The 21,528-nt window shown below is 40.9% G+C and overlaps 1 protein-coding gene across 1 annotated transcript; it reads left to right on the forward strand.

The window, feature by feature from the left end:
* Positions 1 to 17,440: 17,440 nt before the first annotated feature.
* Positions 17,441 to 18,424, forward strand: LOC148115992 (vomeronasal type-2 receptor 26-like). Its single transcript, XM_087885349.1, has one exon. The coding sequence runs from the start codon at positions 17,441 to 17,443 to the stop codon at positions 18,371 to 18,373; it is 933 nt and encodes a 310-aa protein (XP_087741475.1). The 3' UTR covers positions 18,374 to 18,424.
* The last annotated feature ends 3,104 nt before the right edge of the window (positions 18,425 to 21,528 follow it).

The following is a 21,528-nucleotide window of genomic DNA, read 5'->3' on the forward strand; positions in this document are numbered from 1 at the left end:
CTACCGGTTCCGTGGGCGTGGCTTATTTTGTGGGTGTGGCTTGGAGGTCATGTGACTAGGTGGGTGTGGGCGTGGCTAGCTGGTCAGAGTCATTTCTGGAAGGTCCTCGCACTTACGACCAGTCCTCGCACTTACGACCCGACTCATTTGTTTGCTTTTAACACTGATCAGCTGTAGGACGGCCCTTTGAAGTCCCGCGGCAAGAATTTAAACAGTTTTTTTCCCTCTAGTCATCAGCTGGGACTCAGGAGGCAGCAATAGATTGGGGGTGGGACCAAATAAAAGGTAAGTATTACGTGGGGGGGGCAGGGGGGAGAACCGGTTTGGTGACGTCATATCGTCACCGCTACCGACTCGACCGAACCGGACCGAACCGGGAGGAACCCACCACTGGTACAAACATCTCTGTGCTACATCGTTCCTCATTTATCACAGCTTTCACCTTCATCTTAACATTAATATTATAATATATTAAAACATTTAAATATTGTAAAACTCTCCGTTTTCTTCTTAGTATCTTTTAGTAATAATACCATATTGACATCAAATATTATTATTCTCTTCATACACTTACTAACAATTTTCATCTTATTTATATCTCTATCTTAATATATTTTCTACTTATTCTTTAGTCTTCTTCATTTCCAAACTCCATTTTTATTCTCCAACCATTGATAAAATACTTCCCATATCATATAATATTCAGTTTGCTATTTCTCCTTAATTGCTAACGTTAATCTGTTCATTTCTGCGCATTCTAATATATTCAATGGGAATCTCCCCACTTTTCCAATGTTGTCCAAATACAATGACTCCAAACTTTGAACATGGGCCAGTGAGGGAGAATGGAGAATTTGGCCCCAAATCTTTCCAATAAAATATTTTGAAAACCTTGGATCAGTAGATTTTTTAGAATGGCCACAAAGAGTGACATCATAATATGAATTTAATTAACGTATTTTTCGGACTATAAGACACACCTAAATTTAGAAGAGGAAAACAACAACAACAAAAAAGGTTTGGCCTATCTTTTTCCGGGCCTTTTCCAGTCTTTTTTTTTTTTTTGGCCTGTTTTTGAGACTTTTTTCACCCATTTTTGGGGCTTTTTTTCAGCCCATTTTCAAGGCTTTTTTCGGCCCATTTTCAAGGCTTTTTTCAGCCCATTTTCAATGCTTTTTCAGCCCATTTTCAAGGCTTTTTTCGGCCTATTTTCAATGCTTTTTTCAGCCCATTTTCAAGGCTTTTTTCAGCCCATTTTCAAGGCTTTTTTCAGCCCATTTTCAAGGCTTTTTTCAGCCCATTTTCAAGGCTTTTTCAGCCCATTTTCAAGGCTTTTTTCGGCCCATTTTCAAGGCTTTTTTCGGCCCATTTTTGAGGCTTTTGGGGGCCATTTTTGAGGCTTTTTGGCCCATTTGTTTTCCAGAAAAACAGGACATAAAAAGCCTCAAAAACAGGCCAAAAAGCACCCTGAAAATGGGCCCAAACAAGCCTCAAAAACAGTCCCCAAAAGCCCCCAAAACAGGCCTACAAAGCCTCAAACATGGGCCCCAAAAGCCTGAAAAATGGGCCAAAAAAAGGCCTGGAAAATGCTGAAAAAAGGCCTGAAAACAGGATGTGTGGAGGCCAAAAAAATGGCTGGTGGGTGGGCGGGACTTCGGCAATATTTGGTCTATAAGATGGGCAGACTTTTTCACCCCCTTTTGGGAGACAAAAAAGTGCATCTAATAGTCCAAAAAATATGGGAGGCTTCTTTTCTAGGGAAATCTGTAGACTAGACTAGACTAGACTAGACTAGACTAGACTAGACTAGACTAGACTAGAATAGACTAGACTAGACTAGACTAGACTAGACTAGACTAGACTAGAATAGACTAGACTAGACTAGACTAGACTAGACTAGAATAGAATAGAATAGAATAGAATAGAATAGAATAGAATAGAATAGAATAGAATAGAATAGAATAGGACTGCAGTACAATGCACTGCACTGGCAACCTTGGATCAACACAGACTTTTTATAGTCTATCCTCCATTGTCTATCATATATCATGTTTCAATTGTATATGGGGGCTTGAGGGTTCATGCTTACATTGGAAACCTCTCTTGATGGTGGAATGTATCAAAAGATTTCCTAAGGGAAGCTTTGGAGCACTTTCTCCTGTCTCACTTCTTGGCTCGTCCTCAAACTTTCCACCTCATCTGTGACTTCTCCCAATGGGCAGCTGCCTGTTGAGTCACTCACAGTTAAGAGAGACGGTGCCTCTCCCTGTTGCCATTATCCAAATCATAGTGATTTATTTGTTGTTTTGGTACTAAATCTCTACAGATGTTTTTTTTTCCCCAAAACTTTCAGATTTCACACAAACTCAGCCATCAGATCATATCAGCTTTGTTACTTAATGTCTTTGCATTGGAAAATCTTGGGGGACATAAATGCAGAAAGAGAGAACGTTTGGAGGCTTTTGGGATAGGCAAAGGCTGCATTTGCTCCCCCACTTAAGACGTTAAATCTTGCTGGGCTCTGTCTGGATTCGGAAACCAGAATTGGAAGTTTCTGTTTTGGAAGAGGGCTTTGGGTTTTTTTTTTTCCTACAGTTCTTTTTCAAAAGAGACACAGGGCTGGAGACTCGATCAGGAACACAAGTCATGTTGCTGCTTCTGCTCCTTCTGTGGCCTCCGGCAGCCTGGGGCAGTCTCAGAGCCAAATGCCTCCTGACTCTGAAGAGGGACCAGGTGGATCCAAAAAACCATTACAGTCCAGGAGAGTTTCTCATTGGGGGCATCATCTTTGCAACACAGGCTACCTTTCGTCCGCTAAGCTTCAACACAATACCTGTGATTCAATCAAAACAGTAAGTCGATCTTCCTGCACTGCTTTAGAGCCAGTCTATTCCACTCTGATTTCTCAAGTTCCAACCTCTTCTCTTACCATGGATGGTCTCCGTGATCTGCTATTCTTTCTCTATTTCTGTCTCATTTCATGCTTGGGGATCCATTGTCCATCCTGTAGTTGAAGTAGCCTCCTTTGAAATTCTCCAAAACAATAATCAATAAAGATCTTCTGTTTTTCTTGATTTTGAAGAAGAAGCATCAGATTTCCTTGACATCCTCTGAGTTCTTCTCTTCTACCTCTCTCCTTTGCTAGATCTACAAAAAGGAAAGAAAGTTGAACAGAGCAGAGCAGGACAACAGAGTTGGAAGAACCTTGGAGGTCTTCTAATCCAACCCCATGCTCAAGCAGGAGACAAATTGTTCTCCTTAAAAAAAAACCTCCAGTATTGAAGCACCCACAACTTTTGGAGGCAAGTCATTCCACTGATTGATTGTTCTAACTGTCAGGAAATTCCTGATAAATTCTAGGTTGGTTCTCTCCTTGATTAGTTTCCATCCATTGCTTCTTATCATGTCTTCAGGTGCTTTGGAAAAAGGTTGACCCCCTATTTTTTGTGACAGCCCCATGGATATTGAAACACAGTTATCATGTCAAGGCTATTGTGTAAAAGTTGCATTTTTCTCTGTGGAAAGAATGAAATAACCTCCACAATGTTTATTCCATACCAAAATTCACAAATTAAGTGAAAGAATCTCAGATCATAATGGATTTTTCTTACATATGTGAATCCAATTTAGGTGGAGGCCAGGCACTCTAATCATACAGTGATTTAAATATCACTTAAGTCTCCATTCCAGAAATGGCAATTTAAGCATCTCCAGAAATTAATCATAGAATAGAATAAAATAGAATAGAATAGAACGTAACAGAACAGAACAGAACAGAATAGCTGAGTTGGAAGTGATCTTGGAGGTTTTTTAGTCCAACTCCTACCCAGGCAGGAAACCCTTTACCATTTCAGATAAATGGTTCTCCAATCTCTTCTTTAAAACTCCAGTGTTGGAGTACCTACAACTTCTAGAGACATGTTATTCCACCGAATAATTATTCTAACTGATAGGAAATTTCTTCTTAATTCTAGTTTGATTTGCTCCTTGATTAGTTTCCATCCTTTGTTTCTTGCCCTGCCTTCAGGTGCTTTGGAAAATAGGTTGACCCTCTCTTCTTTGCACCCCTCAAATATTGGAAGAGTGCTATCATGTCACCCCTAGCCCCTACTTTTCATTAAACTAGACATACCCGATTTCTGAAAGAGTTCTTCATCTGTTTTAAACTCTAGTCCTCTAATCATCTTTCTTACTCTTCTCTGTACTCGTTCTAGAGTCTCAATATCTTTTTTATATCACTGGTAGTCAAAGCTGCTCATTGCACGAGTGTATTTGTGTGTTCTTTGATGATGATTCAATATTTGAGAAGATAAATAGCCAAAGGGATGGAGAACGAAAATGAAAATCAGTCTAAAATCTTAATCCAGCTACAGAACTACCGACAACATCAAGAATAAGGCAAAGCATATGGCAGAATAAACTTAAAGCTAATGTGGATTTTAAAAATCATGATGTGAAAATTGCTACATTGAGAGTGTGGAATAAGTAGAACTGGAGTTACTTTTATGGGTCTCAGCATAAGAAACATTTGATAGAATAGAAACAACAGATAGGAAAAAATGGTTAACAAATTCAGACTTATTAATAAAGTAGGATGAAGAAATTAAGATGAAGTTGAGAATAATTGTTTGCAGAAAAACACAGTTTTCAATGGTTCATTCACATCTACACAGGTAAAAGAGAGATCAGAAGACAATTGGGGTTGAAAAACAGAAAGAATTCAAAATGGAATTATATTGAATTGAACATATAATAGTAAAATGTATAAACTGTTTTAAAGATTTTGAAACAGAAGAACAGCTTAACGGTTGCTAAAAATTAGGATTTTTTTGTTTTTTCTCTCTCGTTTCTTGCTCCTTCCTTCCTTCCTTCCTTCCTTCCTTCCTTCCTTCCTTCCTTTTCTTCTTCTGATTAGCATTTTATTGTATGCAAACATTATTAATAAATAGCAATTTAACCAAAGCTAATAATAACTAGATTCACTAAGACATAAGATGCATTCAATTTTTTAAAAATAAAATATAAATTGAAAGTATCCAAGAGTTCTCTTCAAATAAGAGTCGAGGTGGCGCAGTGGTTAGAGTGCTGTACTGCAGCTACTTCAGCTGACTGCTAGTTCAGCAGATCAGCAGATCAAATCTCACTGGCTCAAGGTTGACTCAGCCTTCCATCCTTCCGAGGTGGGTAAAATGAGGACCCAGATTGTTGGGGCCAATATGCTATTTAGTATACTGTCTTTGGTGTAAGCCACCCAGAGTTCTCGGAGAGTGGGCGGCATAATAATAATAATAATAATAATAATAATAATAATAATAATAATAATAAAAAATACATCAGTTCTTTCGAGATTTGAAACAATCCATCCAAATATATAATGAAATACCCCAAAATTTCCAGCCAAGCTGCATTGAAAATATTGTTATAAAAAAGATTGTAAATTGGATTATGGGTTCTAATATATTGGATTATGTCCTAATACATTCACACTTTCAGGATGACAGATTCAGAATATTCAAAAATGTTATCCTTCTTCTTTGCCATCCAAGAGATCAACCAGAATCCCAAAACTTCATCCAATATCACGCTGGGTTATAATATCTATGAAAATTATTTCAGGGTACAAATGACTTCAGAGGTTTTGCTGGACCTGCTTTCAGATGGGGAGGCCAATGTTCCCAACTACAGCTGTGGAAGGCAGAGAAACACCATGGCCGTCCTTGAAGGGGCAGAGACTGGCATCTCCAACCAGATTTCAACCATGTTGGGCACCTACAAAATCCCACAGGTGTGTCTTTGCTGAGAAGACAATTTTAGTCAACTTTCAACTATCCTCTGCTATAAATGAAGAACAAAGTTTTATCATCTGAATTGTATGAATTAAGGATTAGTTAATTAATTATTATTATTAGAGTGCAGAGAAGAGGAACAAAGATGATTAAGGGACTGGAGGCTAAAACATATAGAGAAGAGTTGCAGGAACTGGGTATGTCTAGTTTAATGAAAAGAAGGACTAGGGGAGACATGATAGCAATGTTCCAATATCTCAGGAGCTGCTACAAAGAAGAGGGAGTCAAACTATTCTCCAAAGCACCTGACGGACAGGACAAGAAGCAATGGGTGGAAACTAATCAAGGAGAGAAGCAACTTAGAACTAAGGAGAAATTTCCTGAGAGTTAGAACAATTAATCAGTGGAACAACTTGCCTCCAGAAGTTGTGAATGCTCCAACACTGGAAGTTTTTAAGAAGAGATTGGATAACCATTTGTCTGAAATGGTATAAGGTTTCCTGCCTATGCAGGGGGTTGGACTAGAAGACCTCCAATATCCCTTCCAACTCTGTTTCATTTCATTTCGTTTTGTTTCGTTTCTACCCTTCTCTTCTCTTCTCTTCTCTTCTCTTCTCTTCTCTTCTCTTCTCTTCTCTTCTCTTCTCTTCTCTTCTCTTCTCTCCTCTCCTCTCCTCTCCTCTCCTCTCCTCTCCTCTCCTCTCCTCTCCTCTCTTCTCTTCTCTTCTCTTCTCTTCTCTTCTCATTATGAAGGTTCTATCTAGCGGGAGAGAATAATCCAAGCAGACACATCTCCTTCCTGGCAAATTTCCATACTGTGTATCTCTGTACCTGTATACAAGAACACAATACTCCACTGAAGTGAGTAGAAAGCAATGAAAGACCATAATGACCAGACATGGCCCTACAAAAGCTTCTTCATTGCAGGGAGTAGAATAATTTTTTTCATTAGGACCAGATGTTTGGATTGATGGGTCTCAAATAAAATAGCATCTCCCTTTTTGTCCTTTTTAGATCAGCTACAGTTATTTTTCCCAGATTTTGAGTGACAAAACTCAGTTTCCTTTCTTTTACTCAGTGCTCCCTGCTGAAGGGACCTTATACCCAGGGATGGTCAAACTGCTTCTCCATTTCAGGTGGACCTTGGTTGGTCTGATTGCTCCAGACACTGAGAATGGACAAAGTTTCATGAGGACCTTGACTGCCATGCTGATACGGAATGGCATTTGTCCAGTTTTATTTCAGACCTTTCCCAGAACGTTTCAGAACCTGATTTTAAATTATGAGTCATTCCACAATTGGAGAAAAGTCAACATCTTTATTTTCAATGCAGACTATACTTCAATCAAAACAGGATTTGATATTTTAATTATGATCTATGAATCCTTTACTGAATCACTTAGAGGAAAAGTCCTGCTCACCACCATCCGCTGGGACTTCACTATTTATTTGATGGAAGAGGACTTTCCCCTTCGATACATCCATAGCACTTTTTCCTTTCTGATGAGCAACATTAAACTGCTAGACTATCGTACATTTTGGAAGTTGTATTTTTCTGCAAGACGCTTCGCAAGGAACACCTTCCTGTGTTCCTACACCAAGGATGCCTTTTCGGTGAAAGATTTTCAACGGTGTAGACAGAAAAAAGAACTGGAGGCAATGAGGAAAGAGGAGATTGACCAGATCCTGACTCTGGATAACTATTTCATTTACAACACAATTTGGGCTGTGGCACGAGCCTTGAATGCAGCTTATTTATCCAGATCCAGATCCAGGAGGACAATATTCAAAGATGATAAAAAGCTGAAAACTCCAATATTGAAGTCATGGCAGGTATTTTGTTTCAATTTCTTGCTCTCCCTTTTGCATCTGTTTCACTCAGCTCATTTCTCTTGCAGTATATTCTTTCTTAACACCTTCTTAATGAATATATATATTTCTATTTTTTCCTTTGACTTTTTTTTTTTACAAGAATACTAATGTGGCCAACACAGTCTAACAAAAAGTATTGCCTGACTTAGGACATCTAATACAGGTAGTCCTCGACTTATGACCACAATTGAGCCCAAACTTTATGTTGCCCCATTTTATGACTTTTCTTGCTCACATTTGTTTGTTTGTTTTTTGAAAAATATTTTTATTGTTTTTTCCAAACATAAACATAAAATAAATCATTTAAGAACGAAGTCTTGATCCGGTCATAGATAGGTACAATCACTTACATTCCTTTAGCAAGCTCTATTCCCAATTTCCCCATTACATCTTTTAAAATTAAAAATCAAAACTCAGATTTTTAACACAAATTCTAACATCTTATTCTAAACCAGTCTGTTGTATTACCAAAACCTTAATTTCCAAATAAACTCTACTCATTTTTTACATCCAATTATCAAGCAAAATTCTATCTAGCTTAATTCCCTCCCTTGCATCTTTTAACATAAAAATCAAAAACACAAATTTTAAAAATGTTCTAACATCTTGATCTAAATATTTACCTTACATTTTATCACCACAAATCTTAATTCCCAAATATGTACAACTCTATTTTTATTTCAATTTATAAATCAAAATTTTATCTATATTCCTTAATCTCTAGACCCATTTCAACAAATCTTTAAGTCTTAGACTTTAACAATTACACTTAATTCTTTTTTTTTAATTTGTCATTTAATATACATTTCAATTTACACAGATTTATCTCACACTCGTTTCACTTCATTTTAGTTATCTTTCAACATATTCTTTTTCATCCCGTATTATTTTAGGGATTATCCAATATATTCTCCTCTATATCTCCAACTATTTGTTTGGCTGATTTCCAGCATAATCTCCTCCATATCTCCACCTATTTTTTGGCTGATTTCCAGCATATTTTGTTTTGGCTGATTTCCAGAATATTCTCTTCCATACCTCCAAATATTGTTTGGCTGATTTCCAGCATGTTTTGTTTTGGCTGATTTCCAGTGTATTCTCCTCCATACCTCCAACTGTTGTTTCGCTGATTTCTAGCATATTTTGTTTTGGCTGATTTCCAGCATATTCTCCTCCACCTCTCCAATTCTTGTTTGGCTGATATCCAGCATATCTTATTTTAACTGTTTTCTTTTCAATATATTTAATCTGTTATTTAACTTTTTCCTAACATACTCTTCCAGAATGACTCCCACCATATTTCTTAATATTTCTAGCATACATTGAATTCAATCACAATTGTATATCTTGTTTTATCATCCAATAATACATTAATCATTCAAATTTAATCATATTTATCATTCTCAACTTTGTTTACAATTTAAAATTAAAACATATTATATCAGACATATTCTCTTCTTGTTCTCTTAGATTATGAGAGAAACCTAAGAAAACTTAGGTTTATCTCGTATTAATATATACTCTTGTATTTTTATAAAGATCTCATTTTTTACCACCTTTGCATCAATTTTTTATTTTAATTACCTTCTGTTATTCTCCATCTTTATTATTCTATAAGCACCTCCTGTTTATATTTAAAAATCATTTAAACATTTGAACATTTAAACATCACATTTTTAATTTTTTCTATTTTATTTCTTCATTTTCCTATCTGTCCATAAGCATTCCACTTCAAAATCCATGTTTCCATGTTTAAAACTCTATAAATCACTTTAATTCTTTTGTAACATCTGTTCCATATAAAGTCCATCCTTCCCTTCTTTTGTTCCTGAGCCACTTCTTTTGTTCCTGCACCAATTAGTTTTGATTTTAATAGTTCCATTATATTTCTTCTTTATTTATCAAATCACCCATAGCCAGAATAGGAATCTCCAAAATCCAAAAGTCCATAGTTATTTTCAAAAATCCAAACTAAATAGCAAGTCAAAATATTTCTTTTTCAAACAGAAGGTGAGTTTCCACAATCCACACTTTCACTTAGTCACAGCAATCTCCATTTTGTATCCATTATGTAACCATCCATTTATCTCTTTTCTTTTAACTTTTAAAGGTGTTAAGTCCATAATTATCACTTTTTACTTTTTTCTGTTTCTTTTTACAAGAATCAAATCAATTCCAATTTAAAGAAAAACCCAATTTTCTAGTATATTAATAATCAATTCTACCAAGTCAGCCTTTACCAAAGCAAATTTCTTAATGGGTCTTTGTTTCCTCTTATTACTTTGTCAGATCTTCATGCCCCACAAATCTACAGCTGCTATTTGAAGCTGGGGGTCTTATTGATAAAAGTTCATACTCAAGTGTTGCTTCCCGCCAGGGTTGGTGTCACTCACCCAGCTTCGAAGTACCTTGTTCTTTCTTCTTTCCTCCTGCACAATTCTTTTCTCGGCTTGTTGTGGCTTCATGGCAGCTGCCATGGCTGCCGCCCCCCGCTGCTGACTCAGAGGGTTCCCTCTGGCTTCCGAGGAACTTGCCTTTCCTCTCAGCCGTCCAAGGCACCTCTCCCCCATCCCTGCAGGATGAGTTCAGTCCGAAGACCCATCGGCAGCTGTTCGTCAGTCGGGGTTTTCGCGGGGCTCATCAGAACTATTTCCCTGACTGCATCACTGCGATGCCAAACCGGAAGTCCTCTTGCTCATATTTGTTAAGTGAATCGCTGCAGTTGTTAAATTAGTCATACAGTTGTTGTGAATCTGGCTTCCCCATTGACTTTGCTTGTTAGAAAATGGTAAAAGGTGATCCCAAGAACTCAGGACACTGCAACCGTCATAAATATGAGTCAGTTGTCAAGCATCTGAATGTAAATCACATGACCAGGTAGTACAGGGGATGCTTCAATGGCCAGAAGTGTGAAAAATGGTCATAAGTCATTTCTTTCAGTGCCATTGTAACTGTGAATGGTCACTAAGTGAACTGTTGTAAGTTGAGGATTACCTGTCCTTCTGACCCCCTCTTTCTTTGTACTACCACTCTGCCCTAAGGTAGCGTTTGCCCCAGATGTCTATGGAGATTCTCAGTCATTCAGGTCATGGCTGTCCAATGGTTTGAAAGAGGGGGTCAAAGAGGCAATCTAGAATAGAATAACAGAGTTGGAAGAGACATTGGAGGTCATCTAGTCCAACCCTCTGCTTAGGCAGGAAACCCTACACCACTTCAGACAAATGGTTATCCAACATCTTCTTAAAAACTTCCAGTGTTGGAGCATTCACAACTTCTGCAGGCAAGTTGTTCCACTGATTAATTGTTCTAACTGTCAGGAAATTTCTCCTTAGTTCTGGGTTGCTTCTCTCCTTAATTAGTTTCCACCCATTGCTTCTTGTCCTGCCCTCTGGTACTTTGGAGAATAGTGAAGGTAAAGGATCTGAAGGTAAAGGGTTGGACTGGGAATAAGTATAGAAGAACCGAGAATGAAGAATGTTCCATAAAACTGCAAGCAGGTGACCTTAACTGGTAAAATAAACAATCCTTTACAGTGAAGATCCGAGGTCTATCCTCCATGCCAAGTGACCCAACTACTACCTCAATGAATTTAATAAGGATAACATACTAATAGAAGAAAGGCACCCATAGTAATCCTCAAAGCAAGCCAAGATGCTTCTCATAATGTGCTGTCCATTGATCTGGAAATCTGTTGTTTACGGTATTGGTTCTTTGCAGGAAATTCTATTTCATTTTGGCTTCAGTGGCAGATGTTTTTCTGTGTGCTTGTGCACATTTTCTTTAGGGTTTTAAATTTGGACCCCAGTAGCACATCTGCATGTCTCCTGGCATGTCACGAAGAGGGGATTGAGGGGTTTTTTATATAAAGTTTTAGCAAATGTCTTAAGGGGTTCCGGGGGGGGAGGGTTGGATCAGAAGTAAGGCCGTGGGTATGGGGGATAACCCACTAAGGGGAGGGCCAGGTAAGGCTGTGAGCATGGCATGGGGGGTGGGGGGCCCGGGGTCAAGAGGGGGGATAAAGTTCATCCAGATAAGGTTTTTACCATCAGTACTGTGGGTGGGAGGGGTAGATATGGCGGGAGCAGGGGGCCATATCGTGTTAGGGGAGCGCGCGCCCGCTGTCTTCGAGCGGTGGCGCGCTCCGGCCCCCAAAGCTCCACTCGTTTTCCAGGTTGCACAGACCCTCAGGGCCCTGGCCTCCGTCTGATGTTATGCAATGCCAGGTCTGTAGTAAATAAAGCCCCCCTCATTTGTGATCTTGTTCAGGAGGGGGGAGCGGACCTGGCAGGTATTACGGAAACCTGGTTGGGCCAAGAGGGGGGGGTCCCTCTTGTTGAAATGTGCCCACCAGGTTTCCGCGCATTCCATCAGCCGAGGTTGCAGGATAGGGGCGGGGGGGTAGCGGTTATTATTAACGAAGGTCTGAGACCGAGGGAGGCCACTGTTCCTCAGACGGCCGGCTGTGAATCCCTCCTTGTGAAATGGGGCCACGGGGTTCAGCTGGGTTTGCTGATCACATACCTGGCTCCCTGCCATGTGGCAGCAGCCCTGCCCGAGCTACTCAGTGTCATCGCCACGGTGGCGGTTGAGACCCCTAGGCTTATGGTCATGGGGGATTTCAAGTTGCCGTCCGTTGGTGAGGCATCTGAGGTGGCTCGGGAGTTCATGGCTTCCATGACAGCCATGGACCTGACCCAGTTAATTCATGGCCCTACCCACACGGGGGGAAACACGCTGGATCTGGTTTTTGTCTCTGGACAGTGGTTGAGTGATCTCGAGATAGGAGATATAGTCACCGAGCCCTTGTCATGGTCTGATCACTCTCTCCTTCGTCTCGACCTTCGAACCGCTACACCCCGCCGCAGGGAGGCGAAGCCGGTAAGATAGTTCCGCCCCAGGCGCCTGATGGAACCGGATATGTTCCAGATGGAGCTTGGGCCATTCCCTGAGGATCTGGCACACGCCTCGACTGGAGACCTAGCAGCCGCCTGGGATAGGGCGGCCGCTGGAGCTCTGGATCGGGTCGTGCCTTTGCGGCCTCTGACCCAGCGCCGATCTCATTTAGCTCCTTGGTTCACTGAGGAGCTGAGGGAGTTGAAGCGCCGGAAAAGACGCCTAGAGAGTAGTTGGAGGGCCAGCCGTTCTGAATCTGACCGGACACTGGTAAGATCTCATATTAGGAATTACCTAGTGGCGATAAAAGCAGCGAAATGTAGCTATTTTGCTGCTCTTATTACGTCATCAGATAATCGCCCGGCCGCCCTGTTTAGGGTGACCCGCTCCCTGCTCCACCAGGAAGCGCGGGAGGACCCCTTAGAGGGTAGAGCCGAGGATTTTGTTCAATATCTGTATGACAAAATCGCTCAGATTTGGGAAGATCTGGACTCCGACTGGATAGTCTCAGGGGGAGGGACTGGGGCAGGTCTTGAGAATGTTATCTGGGATGAGTTTGATCCTGTGACCCCTGAGGACATGGACAGGATTCTGGGTAGACTGAACGCGACCACTTGTTTATTGGACCCGTGTCCCTCTGGTTAGTGCTGGCTTCTCGGGAGGTGACACGAGGCTGGTTCCAGGGGATTATAAATGCTTCGCTGGGTGAGGGTGTCTTTCCTGCCGCCTTGAAAGAGGCGGTGGTGAGGCCTCTCCTCAAGAAGCCTTCCCTGGACCCGGCAATGTTGGTAAATTATCATCCGGTCTCCAACCTTCATTTTGTGGCGAAGGTTGTTGAGAGTGTGGTTGCGCAACAGCTCCCCCAGCACCTGGATGAAACGACGTATCTGGATCCGTTCCAGTTGGGCTTCAGGCCCGGGTACAGCACGGAAACTGCATTGGTCGCGTTGGTTGATGATCTCTGGAGGGCTCGGGACAGGGGGTGCTCCTCTGTCCTGGTCCTGTTAGATCTCTCAGCGGCTTTTGATACCATCGACCATGGTATCATGCTGCACCGGTTGGAAGAGTTAGGGGTGGGAGGCACTGTGTTGCGGTGGTTCTCCTCTTTTCTCTCTGACCGGTCGCAGTCTGTGTTGACAGGGGGACAGAGGTCGACCCCGAGGCCCCTCATATGTGGGGTGCCGCAAGGGTCGGTCCTCTCACCTCTCCTGTTCAACATTTATGTGAAGCCGCTGGGCGAGATCATCCGTGGTTTCGGGATGGAGTACCATCAGTACGCTGACGACACCCAGCTGTACATCTCCACCCCGGATCACCCCAACGATGCCCTTGAAGTGATGTCCCGGTGCCTGGAGGCCGTACGGATCTGGATGGGGAGGAACAGGCTCAGGCTCAACCCATCCAAGACCGAGTGGCTGTGGTTTCCGACGTCCCGATATAGCCAGTTGACACCATCACTGACTATTGGGGGCGAATCACTGGCCCCCACGGAGAGGGCTCGCAACTTGGGCGTCCTCCTGGATTCACGGCTGTCTTTAGAAGAGCACTTGACGGCCGTGACCGGGAGGATTTTTTATCAGGTCCGCCTGATTCGCCAGTTGCGTCCCTTTCTGGATCGGGACTCGTTACGCACGGTCACTCATGCCCTCGTCACCTCCCGCCTGGACTATTGTAATGCTCTCTACATGGGGCTCCCCTTGAGGAGCACCCGGAGGCTCCAACTGGCGCAGAGTACGGCCGCGCGGGTGGTAATGGGAGCGACATGGCGCTCCCATGTAACACCTCTCCTGCGCGAGCTGCACTGGCTCCCGGTGGTCTTCCGGGTGCGCTTCAAGGTTTTGGTTACCACCTTTAAAGCGCTCCATGGCTTAGGGCCTGGTTATTTACGGGACCGCCTACTACCACCAATAGCCTCCCACCGGCCAGTACGCTCTCATAGAGAGGGACTCCTCCGGGTGCCGTCAGCCAAACAGTGTCGACTGGCGGCCCCTAGGGGGAGAGCCTTCTCTGTGGGGGCACCTACCATCTGGAATGAGCTCCCCCCGGAGATACGGAGGATCCCGGATCTGCGCTCCTTCCGCCGTGCTGTGAAAACCTTTTTATTCCATCAAGCGGGCTTGGCCTGATCTCTTCCCTTTTTAAATACGTAAATTTTAATCTGTTTTTAAATTATTGGGGCATTTTAATTTGTCTGGGCCAAATAATTTAATTTGATTTTATCGGGTTTTTAAATTTTGTGTATTTATGTATTTTATTGTTGGCTGTTCACCGCCCTGAGTCCTTCGGGAGTAGGGCGGTATACAAATCAAATAAACCTAAACCTAACCTAAACCTCCTTTGCTAGATTTCCCATTGGTTTCCCAAACTCAGCCGTGAGAATTATGAACAGGAAGAGACAAAGCATATCTGTTCACCCTACTGGTTTTGAAAGGAATTGCAAGTTTCTTGGGATATTTTTCATAGTTTTTATTCTGTGTTCCTCAGTATATTTGCTTCATTCCTGTGTGCAAATGTAAGGATCCTTGTTGTAGAGAGTTCTTTCTAAACATCACTCATTTTCTCTTCTATTCCAGCTTCATTCTTTCCTTCAAACTTCTCAGTTTTATAATAATTGCATCAATGGGGTATATTTGAATGAGAAAGGAGAGCTGGTAGCAGACCTTGCCATGATAAATTGGATGATATTAGCTAATAAGTCTGTCAGCAGAGTAATATTTGGGGATCTAGAAAGACCGGGATTCTTGGATGTGAAGTTTACAATCAAGGAAACAGCTCTTCCAAAGATGGAACTGTTGAAGAAGGTGGGGGAAATGACTTCATTCAGCTCTTTTTTAAAGTCTTACCAAGAGGATTCCACTGTTGGGGCAGGGACAGAAATAACTTTCCTATTATATATATATGTATATTTATTTTGTTTTATCAAGAAGAATAAAATGCAAAATGGAAAAACAGAAAGACATACATCTAACACTAATGCTACTACTACAACAAAAAATGTGTAGAAAACGGGGGGGAATGACCCTAACATCAAATAAATTTAACATTAAACATAAAGAATCCATCCCAAAGATGACAGCCTTCCAATCCTTCCGAAGTTGGTAAAATGAGGACCCAGATTGTTGGGGGCAATATGATGACTCTGTAAACTGCTTAGAGAGGGCTGTAAAAGCTTTGTAAAGCAGTATATAAGTCTCAGTGTTATTGCTATCCCAGCTAGATGCTGAAAAAAAACAACTGATAAATTCTCCTCCCCTTTACATAATGTGTCTATGAAAATTGTAAGCTTTCCTATCCCTATTTAACAAAAATACTATATTAAATAAACAGATATTCCAGGTGAGGGAATATTTATCCGATATTCAAATTGATCCAACATCTGATCATAATATATATGTAAAAGATAATAAAAAACAGTCAATAGGTTAGCACAAATATTACAATAATTTTCAAATCCCTCTGTTAACCATCTGTTATTGTATTTAACATGTAGAAAGTCCCCAGTTAAGCTAACTAGTCCGTTGTCTCTCATCAAAGTAAATAATTTCACCATCTCTGCTAATTCAATTTTAAAATCCATCCTTCAACAGCCGTCATCTCATTGCCTTTCAAGAGATTGGCAAGTACAATCCTCACAGTGGTCACCATTTGCAGATGTCATCTCTATTTTCCAAAGCAGTCAACAACTTTGGTTCAATGATCCATGAGAAATATGTTCCTTAACTATTCCAGTGAATTGTTTATCTGTGAATTAAATCACAAGGCAACATGATTCGTTTCACCAAGCCAGAGAATCCCTCCAAATTTCCCTTGAGTATTCAAATAGAAAATTTAAAGTAAATTTGTACTGTGGGAAAAATTACAAGAGAAAATAAATAGGAGAACAACAAGAGGTTTGATGAGTTCCAGGTTGTTCAAAGGCTTCACACTTAGTAAAGCTAAGCCTTGAAATGTAGATTCCCAAACCCTTCTTCCTTTGCTATCTTTCCAAAATAAGCTCATTTTCAGTGTTCCTTTCCTCTCTCTTTTCAGCCCCTGCCTCCTTCCAGGTGTGTGGAAAGTTGTCCTCAGGGATTCATGAAGGTGGCTCAGGAGGGGAAGCCCATCTGCTGCTACAACTGTCATCTTTGTGCAGAAGGAACCATCTCCACCATGGAAGGTGGGTGACAGAAGAAGAAAAAGCAGACTTTCAGGAGGACCAGATACCCTGACCCATGAAAGTGCATTTTGAAAGACTTGGCTTTTTAAAAAAAATATCTTCATAAATTATAAATTTATTTCATAGATTTTTTTCATATGGAAAAATCATTTAATGTCCTACTGAAGTGGGACATTAAATGATACAGTACAAGTGAGGCTTGACTATCATGAAAGATGTGGCATCTCTTGTTCTTTATCATTTACAATGAAACTTTCAATGAAACAGAGGCTCAAGATCCAGAAGGAACTTGAAAGATTTGGACACTGAGCCCTAGACAAGCAAAATGCAGGAACACCATTTGATATCCTCACTCCACATCCAGCTCATCCCGAAAAGCAGCTCCAACTACCTTTGTATGTTGCATGGAAAAAGTAGTGTTTTTCACTTCTGCTGACAGAAGTACTTTATTCCATTGTAGAAAGGGGGCTGGCTCCTTCATTGTCTGAAGCACTGATAAAAGGCTGAACTTCAATTTTCAACAGGTCCAGCAGTGTAAAACCAAAATCTCCCTCCCTCCCTCCTTCTCTCTCAACAAATTCACAGATTAAATTACGACATTAAAAAAAAGAAAAGAATTACAGCATTAAGAACTCTTAGCTGGAAGAAAATGAAGAAACATATTGACTTCATCCACACAAAATCATTCACACCAATAATAGTTTCACCCATAAAATGCATTTCATTGAAGGACATGTTTTATGGTAGATTCTACTCTTGTTCTTTTTCAGATGCAGAAAAATGTGCCAAATGTCCAGAAGATCAACACCCAAACAGCAATCGGGATCACTGTATTCCAAAAATTATAAACTACCTTTCTTATAAGGAAAATCTGGGGATCATCCTGACTTCCATTGCCTTGTTCCTCTCTTTAACCACAGGCTTTGTCTTGGGGATCTTCATTAAATTCCTGGAAACACCAATTGTCAAAGCCAACAACCGGGACCTTTCTTACATCCTCCTGGTCTCCCTCATGCTTTCCATATCGACCACTTTCTTCTTTATTGGCCATCCACAGAGAGTGACCTGCCTCCTCCGACAAACAGCTTTCAGTGTCATCTTCACAATAGCCATTTCTTCAATCTTGGCCAAAACAATCACAGTGGTATTTGCTTTCTTGGCCACAAAACCAGGGAATAAAATGCAAAGATGGCTGGGGAAGAGCTTTGCTAATACCATCATCCTTTCTTGCTCTGGTCTCCAAGTTGTCATCTGCACCATCTGGTTGAGCATCTTTCCTCCATTTCCTGATGCTGACATGCACTCCCAACCTAGAGAGATCATCATACAGTGCAATGAAGGCAGTGTCACCATGTTCTACTCCGCCCTTGGGTACATGGCTTTTCTGGCTACTGTCTGTTTCACAGTGGCTTTCCTGGCCAGGAATCTACCTGGAGCTTTTAATGAAGCCAAGTTGATCACCTTCAGCATGCTGGTCTTCTGCAGTGTTTGGGTGTCCTTTGTGCCTGCTTACCTGAGCACCAAGGGGAAGTATATGGTGGCCGTGCAGGTCTTCTCCATCTTGGCTTCGAGTGCTGGCCTGCTGGGCTGCATCTTTATCCCCAAGTGCTACATCATTGTGCTCAAGCCAGATCTGAATACAAAAGAACAAATGATGTTGAAATAAAATATAAATGACTTTATAGAATTCTTTTTTTCTATTCTCTATTTAGTAATTGCAAAGTACCATGAGATGATATATTAACCCAACTAGGTAGCCTTGTAGGAATAGATAGGTAGAAATCACAGTGATAGATAAATGTAATGGACTATCATTTGTAATGAATATTTTCATTACAAATGATGTAAAGAAATGAAATAAAAGAGCAATTAAAAAACCAAAAGTCTATTTGTTTATTCATAAATCATGAAGCCAAGTTGATCACCTTCAGCATGCTAGTCTTCTGCAGTGTTTTGGTGTCCTTTGTGGCCACCTACCTGAGAACGGAATGTTAAGTAGGAAGCCAAAAGATAACTGGAATAACAGGCAAATTTGGCCTTGGAGAACAAAATGAAGCAGGGCACAGGCTGATAGAATTTTGTCAAGAGAAAATGATGGTCATACCAAAAACTCTTTTCCAACAACCCAAGAGACAACTCTACACATGGACATCACCAGATGGTCAACACAGAAATCAGATTGACTATGTGCTCTGCAGCCAAAGATGGAGCTGACTGTGGCTCAGATTATGAGCTTCCCCTTGCAAAATTTAGGCTTTTTTTTTTAAATTTGATTTATATGCCACCCTTCTCCAGAGACTCAGGGCGGCTTACAATGCGCTAAGCAATAGCCTTCATCCTTTTGTATATTTATACAAAATCAGCTTATTGCCCCCACAACTGGGTCCTCAATTTACCTACCTTAGAAAGGATGGAAGGCTGAGTCAACCTTGAGCCTTGACGAGATTCGAACCTGCAGTAATTGCAGGCAGCTGGTCTTAATAACCAGCTTAATAACAGGGTGCCTTAGACCACTGTACTACCAAGGCTCTATAGGCTTAAATGAAAGAAAGTAGGGGAAAGCACTAGGCCACTCAGGTATGAACTAAATCATATCCCTGATGAATATACAGTAGAGATGACAAATACAATTAAGGAATTAGATCTGATAGACAGAGTGCCTGAGGAACTATGGACGGAGGTTCGCAACATTGTACAAGAGGTAGCAACTAAAACCATCTCAAAGAAAAAGAAAGGCAAAAAAGCAAAATGGCTATCTGAGGAAGCTTTGCAAATAGCTGAGGAAAGAAGGGAAGTGAAAGGCAAGGGAGAAGGAGAAAGATACACCCAGTTGAATGCTGAATTCCAGAGAATAGCTAGAAGAGATAAGAATGCCTTCTTAAATGAACAGTGCAAAGAAATAGAAGAAAACAATAGAATAGGGAGGACCAGAGATCTCTTCAAGAAAATTGGAGATATGAAGGGAATGTTTCATGGAAAGATGGGCATGATAAAGGACCAAAATGGCAGGGACCTAACAGAGGCAGAAGAGATTAAGAACAGGTGGCAAAATTACACAGAAGAACTCTACAAGAACGAGCTTAACATCCCTGATAACCACAATGGGGTGGTCACTGACCGCTAGCCAGACATCCTAGAATGTGAAGTCAAATGTGCCTTAGGAAATCTGAGCAACAACAAAGCTAGTGGAGGAGATAGTATTCCAGCTGAGCTATTCAAAATCTTAAAAGACGATGCAATAAATGTGCTATACTCAATTTGCCAGCAAATTTGGAAAACTTAACAGTGGCCACAGGATTGGAAAAGGTCAGTTTACATTCCAATTCCAAAGAAAGGCAATGCCAAAGAATGTTCAAACTATCGCACCATTGCACTCATTTCACATGCTAGTAAAGTTATGCTTAAAATCCTACAAGCTAGGCTCCAGCAGTATGTAGATTGAGAACTACCAGAAGTACAGGCAGGATTTCGGAGAGGCAGAAGAACTAGAGATCAAATTGCCAACATATGCTGGATCATGGAGAAAGCTAGGGAGTTCGAGAAAAACATCTACTTTTGCTTCATTGACTATGCTAAAGCCTTTGATCATATAGTTTATACTCTAAGTATAAACTATATATTATATATATTTTCAAAGGCCCCTTCCAGCTCTATTCTGATTGATTGATTGATACACACACAGACATATATACACACGCACATATACTGTACACATATGTATATGTTTATATATGTGTGTGTACATATATAGCATGTATAGTCTATCATCTATTCTCTATCATATATCATATATCAATTGTATATGGGAGCTTGAGCATTCATGCTTATGTTGAAAACCTCTCTTGATGATGGAATCTATCAAAAGATTTCCTACAATCTAGTCTTTGAACCAGCACTGGTCAGAAGCAGGAAGTTACAAAATCCACTTTCTGAGGTTTTCTTAAAATCTAATGACAAAACATAGATTATATACAAAAATATTTTCTTTCTTCATCTTCCTAGAAACTGTTCTAACCATTTTATTCTTTAATTTCTAGCCTTAACTTCTGTTCTAATTGTTCTCCATTTTAAAACAGTACTTCCACTGCACAGGTGGTATTCAGCAGGTTCTGACCAGTTCTGGAAAACCGGTAGTGGAAATTTTGAGTAGTTCGGAGAACTGGTAAATACCACCTCTGACTGGCCCAGCCCCACCCCCATCTATTCTCTTCCACCCGACTCCCAGCTGATTGGAAGGAAATGGGAATTTTGCAGTAACCTTCCCCTGGAGTGGGGAAGTAGCTGCTGGGCTAACTAGCTGAGCCTTCCCCTCCCCTCCTCTGGCCTTCCTGCTCCCTTCCTGCTCATCATTTTAATTTCATATAGCAATAGCACCTAGACTTATATACCACTTCACCATGCTTTACAGCTCTCTCTCTAAGCAGTTTACAGAGTCAGCATATTACCCCCAACAATCTGGGTCCTCATTTTACTGACTTTGAATGGATGAAAGGCTAACTCAATCTTGAGCTGGTGAGGATCAAACCCCTAGCAGTCAGCAGAATTAACCTGCGATACTGCATTCTAACCACCATGGTTGCTATGATGGTACTTCCACTGTTTATTTTTACTGTTTTATTCTTTTGCTATTGTTATATTTATATTTTTTAATCTTTTTTTTTCATTTTTACTGTTGTAAGCCACCAGAGCCGAATGGGACAACTCGTTGTACCCAACTCTCCACTGCCAACGAACCTCGGTCAATTCGCCATTGCAAGCCCAAACTAAAGAAGGCAGGATGTAGGCCATCGCTTGAAGTGGAAGAGTTTATTTCTGTATTTA

This window comes from Pantherophis guttatus, chromosome 2 (assembly GCF_059756535.1).
Source record: "Pantherophis guttatus breed Tessera chromosome 2, ASM5975653v1, whole genome shotgun sequence".
In the NCBI taxonomy this organism is placed as follows: Eukaryota; Metazoa; Chordata; class Lepidosauria; order Squamata; family Colubridae; genus Pantherophis; species Pantherophis guttatus.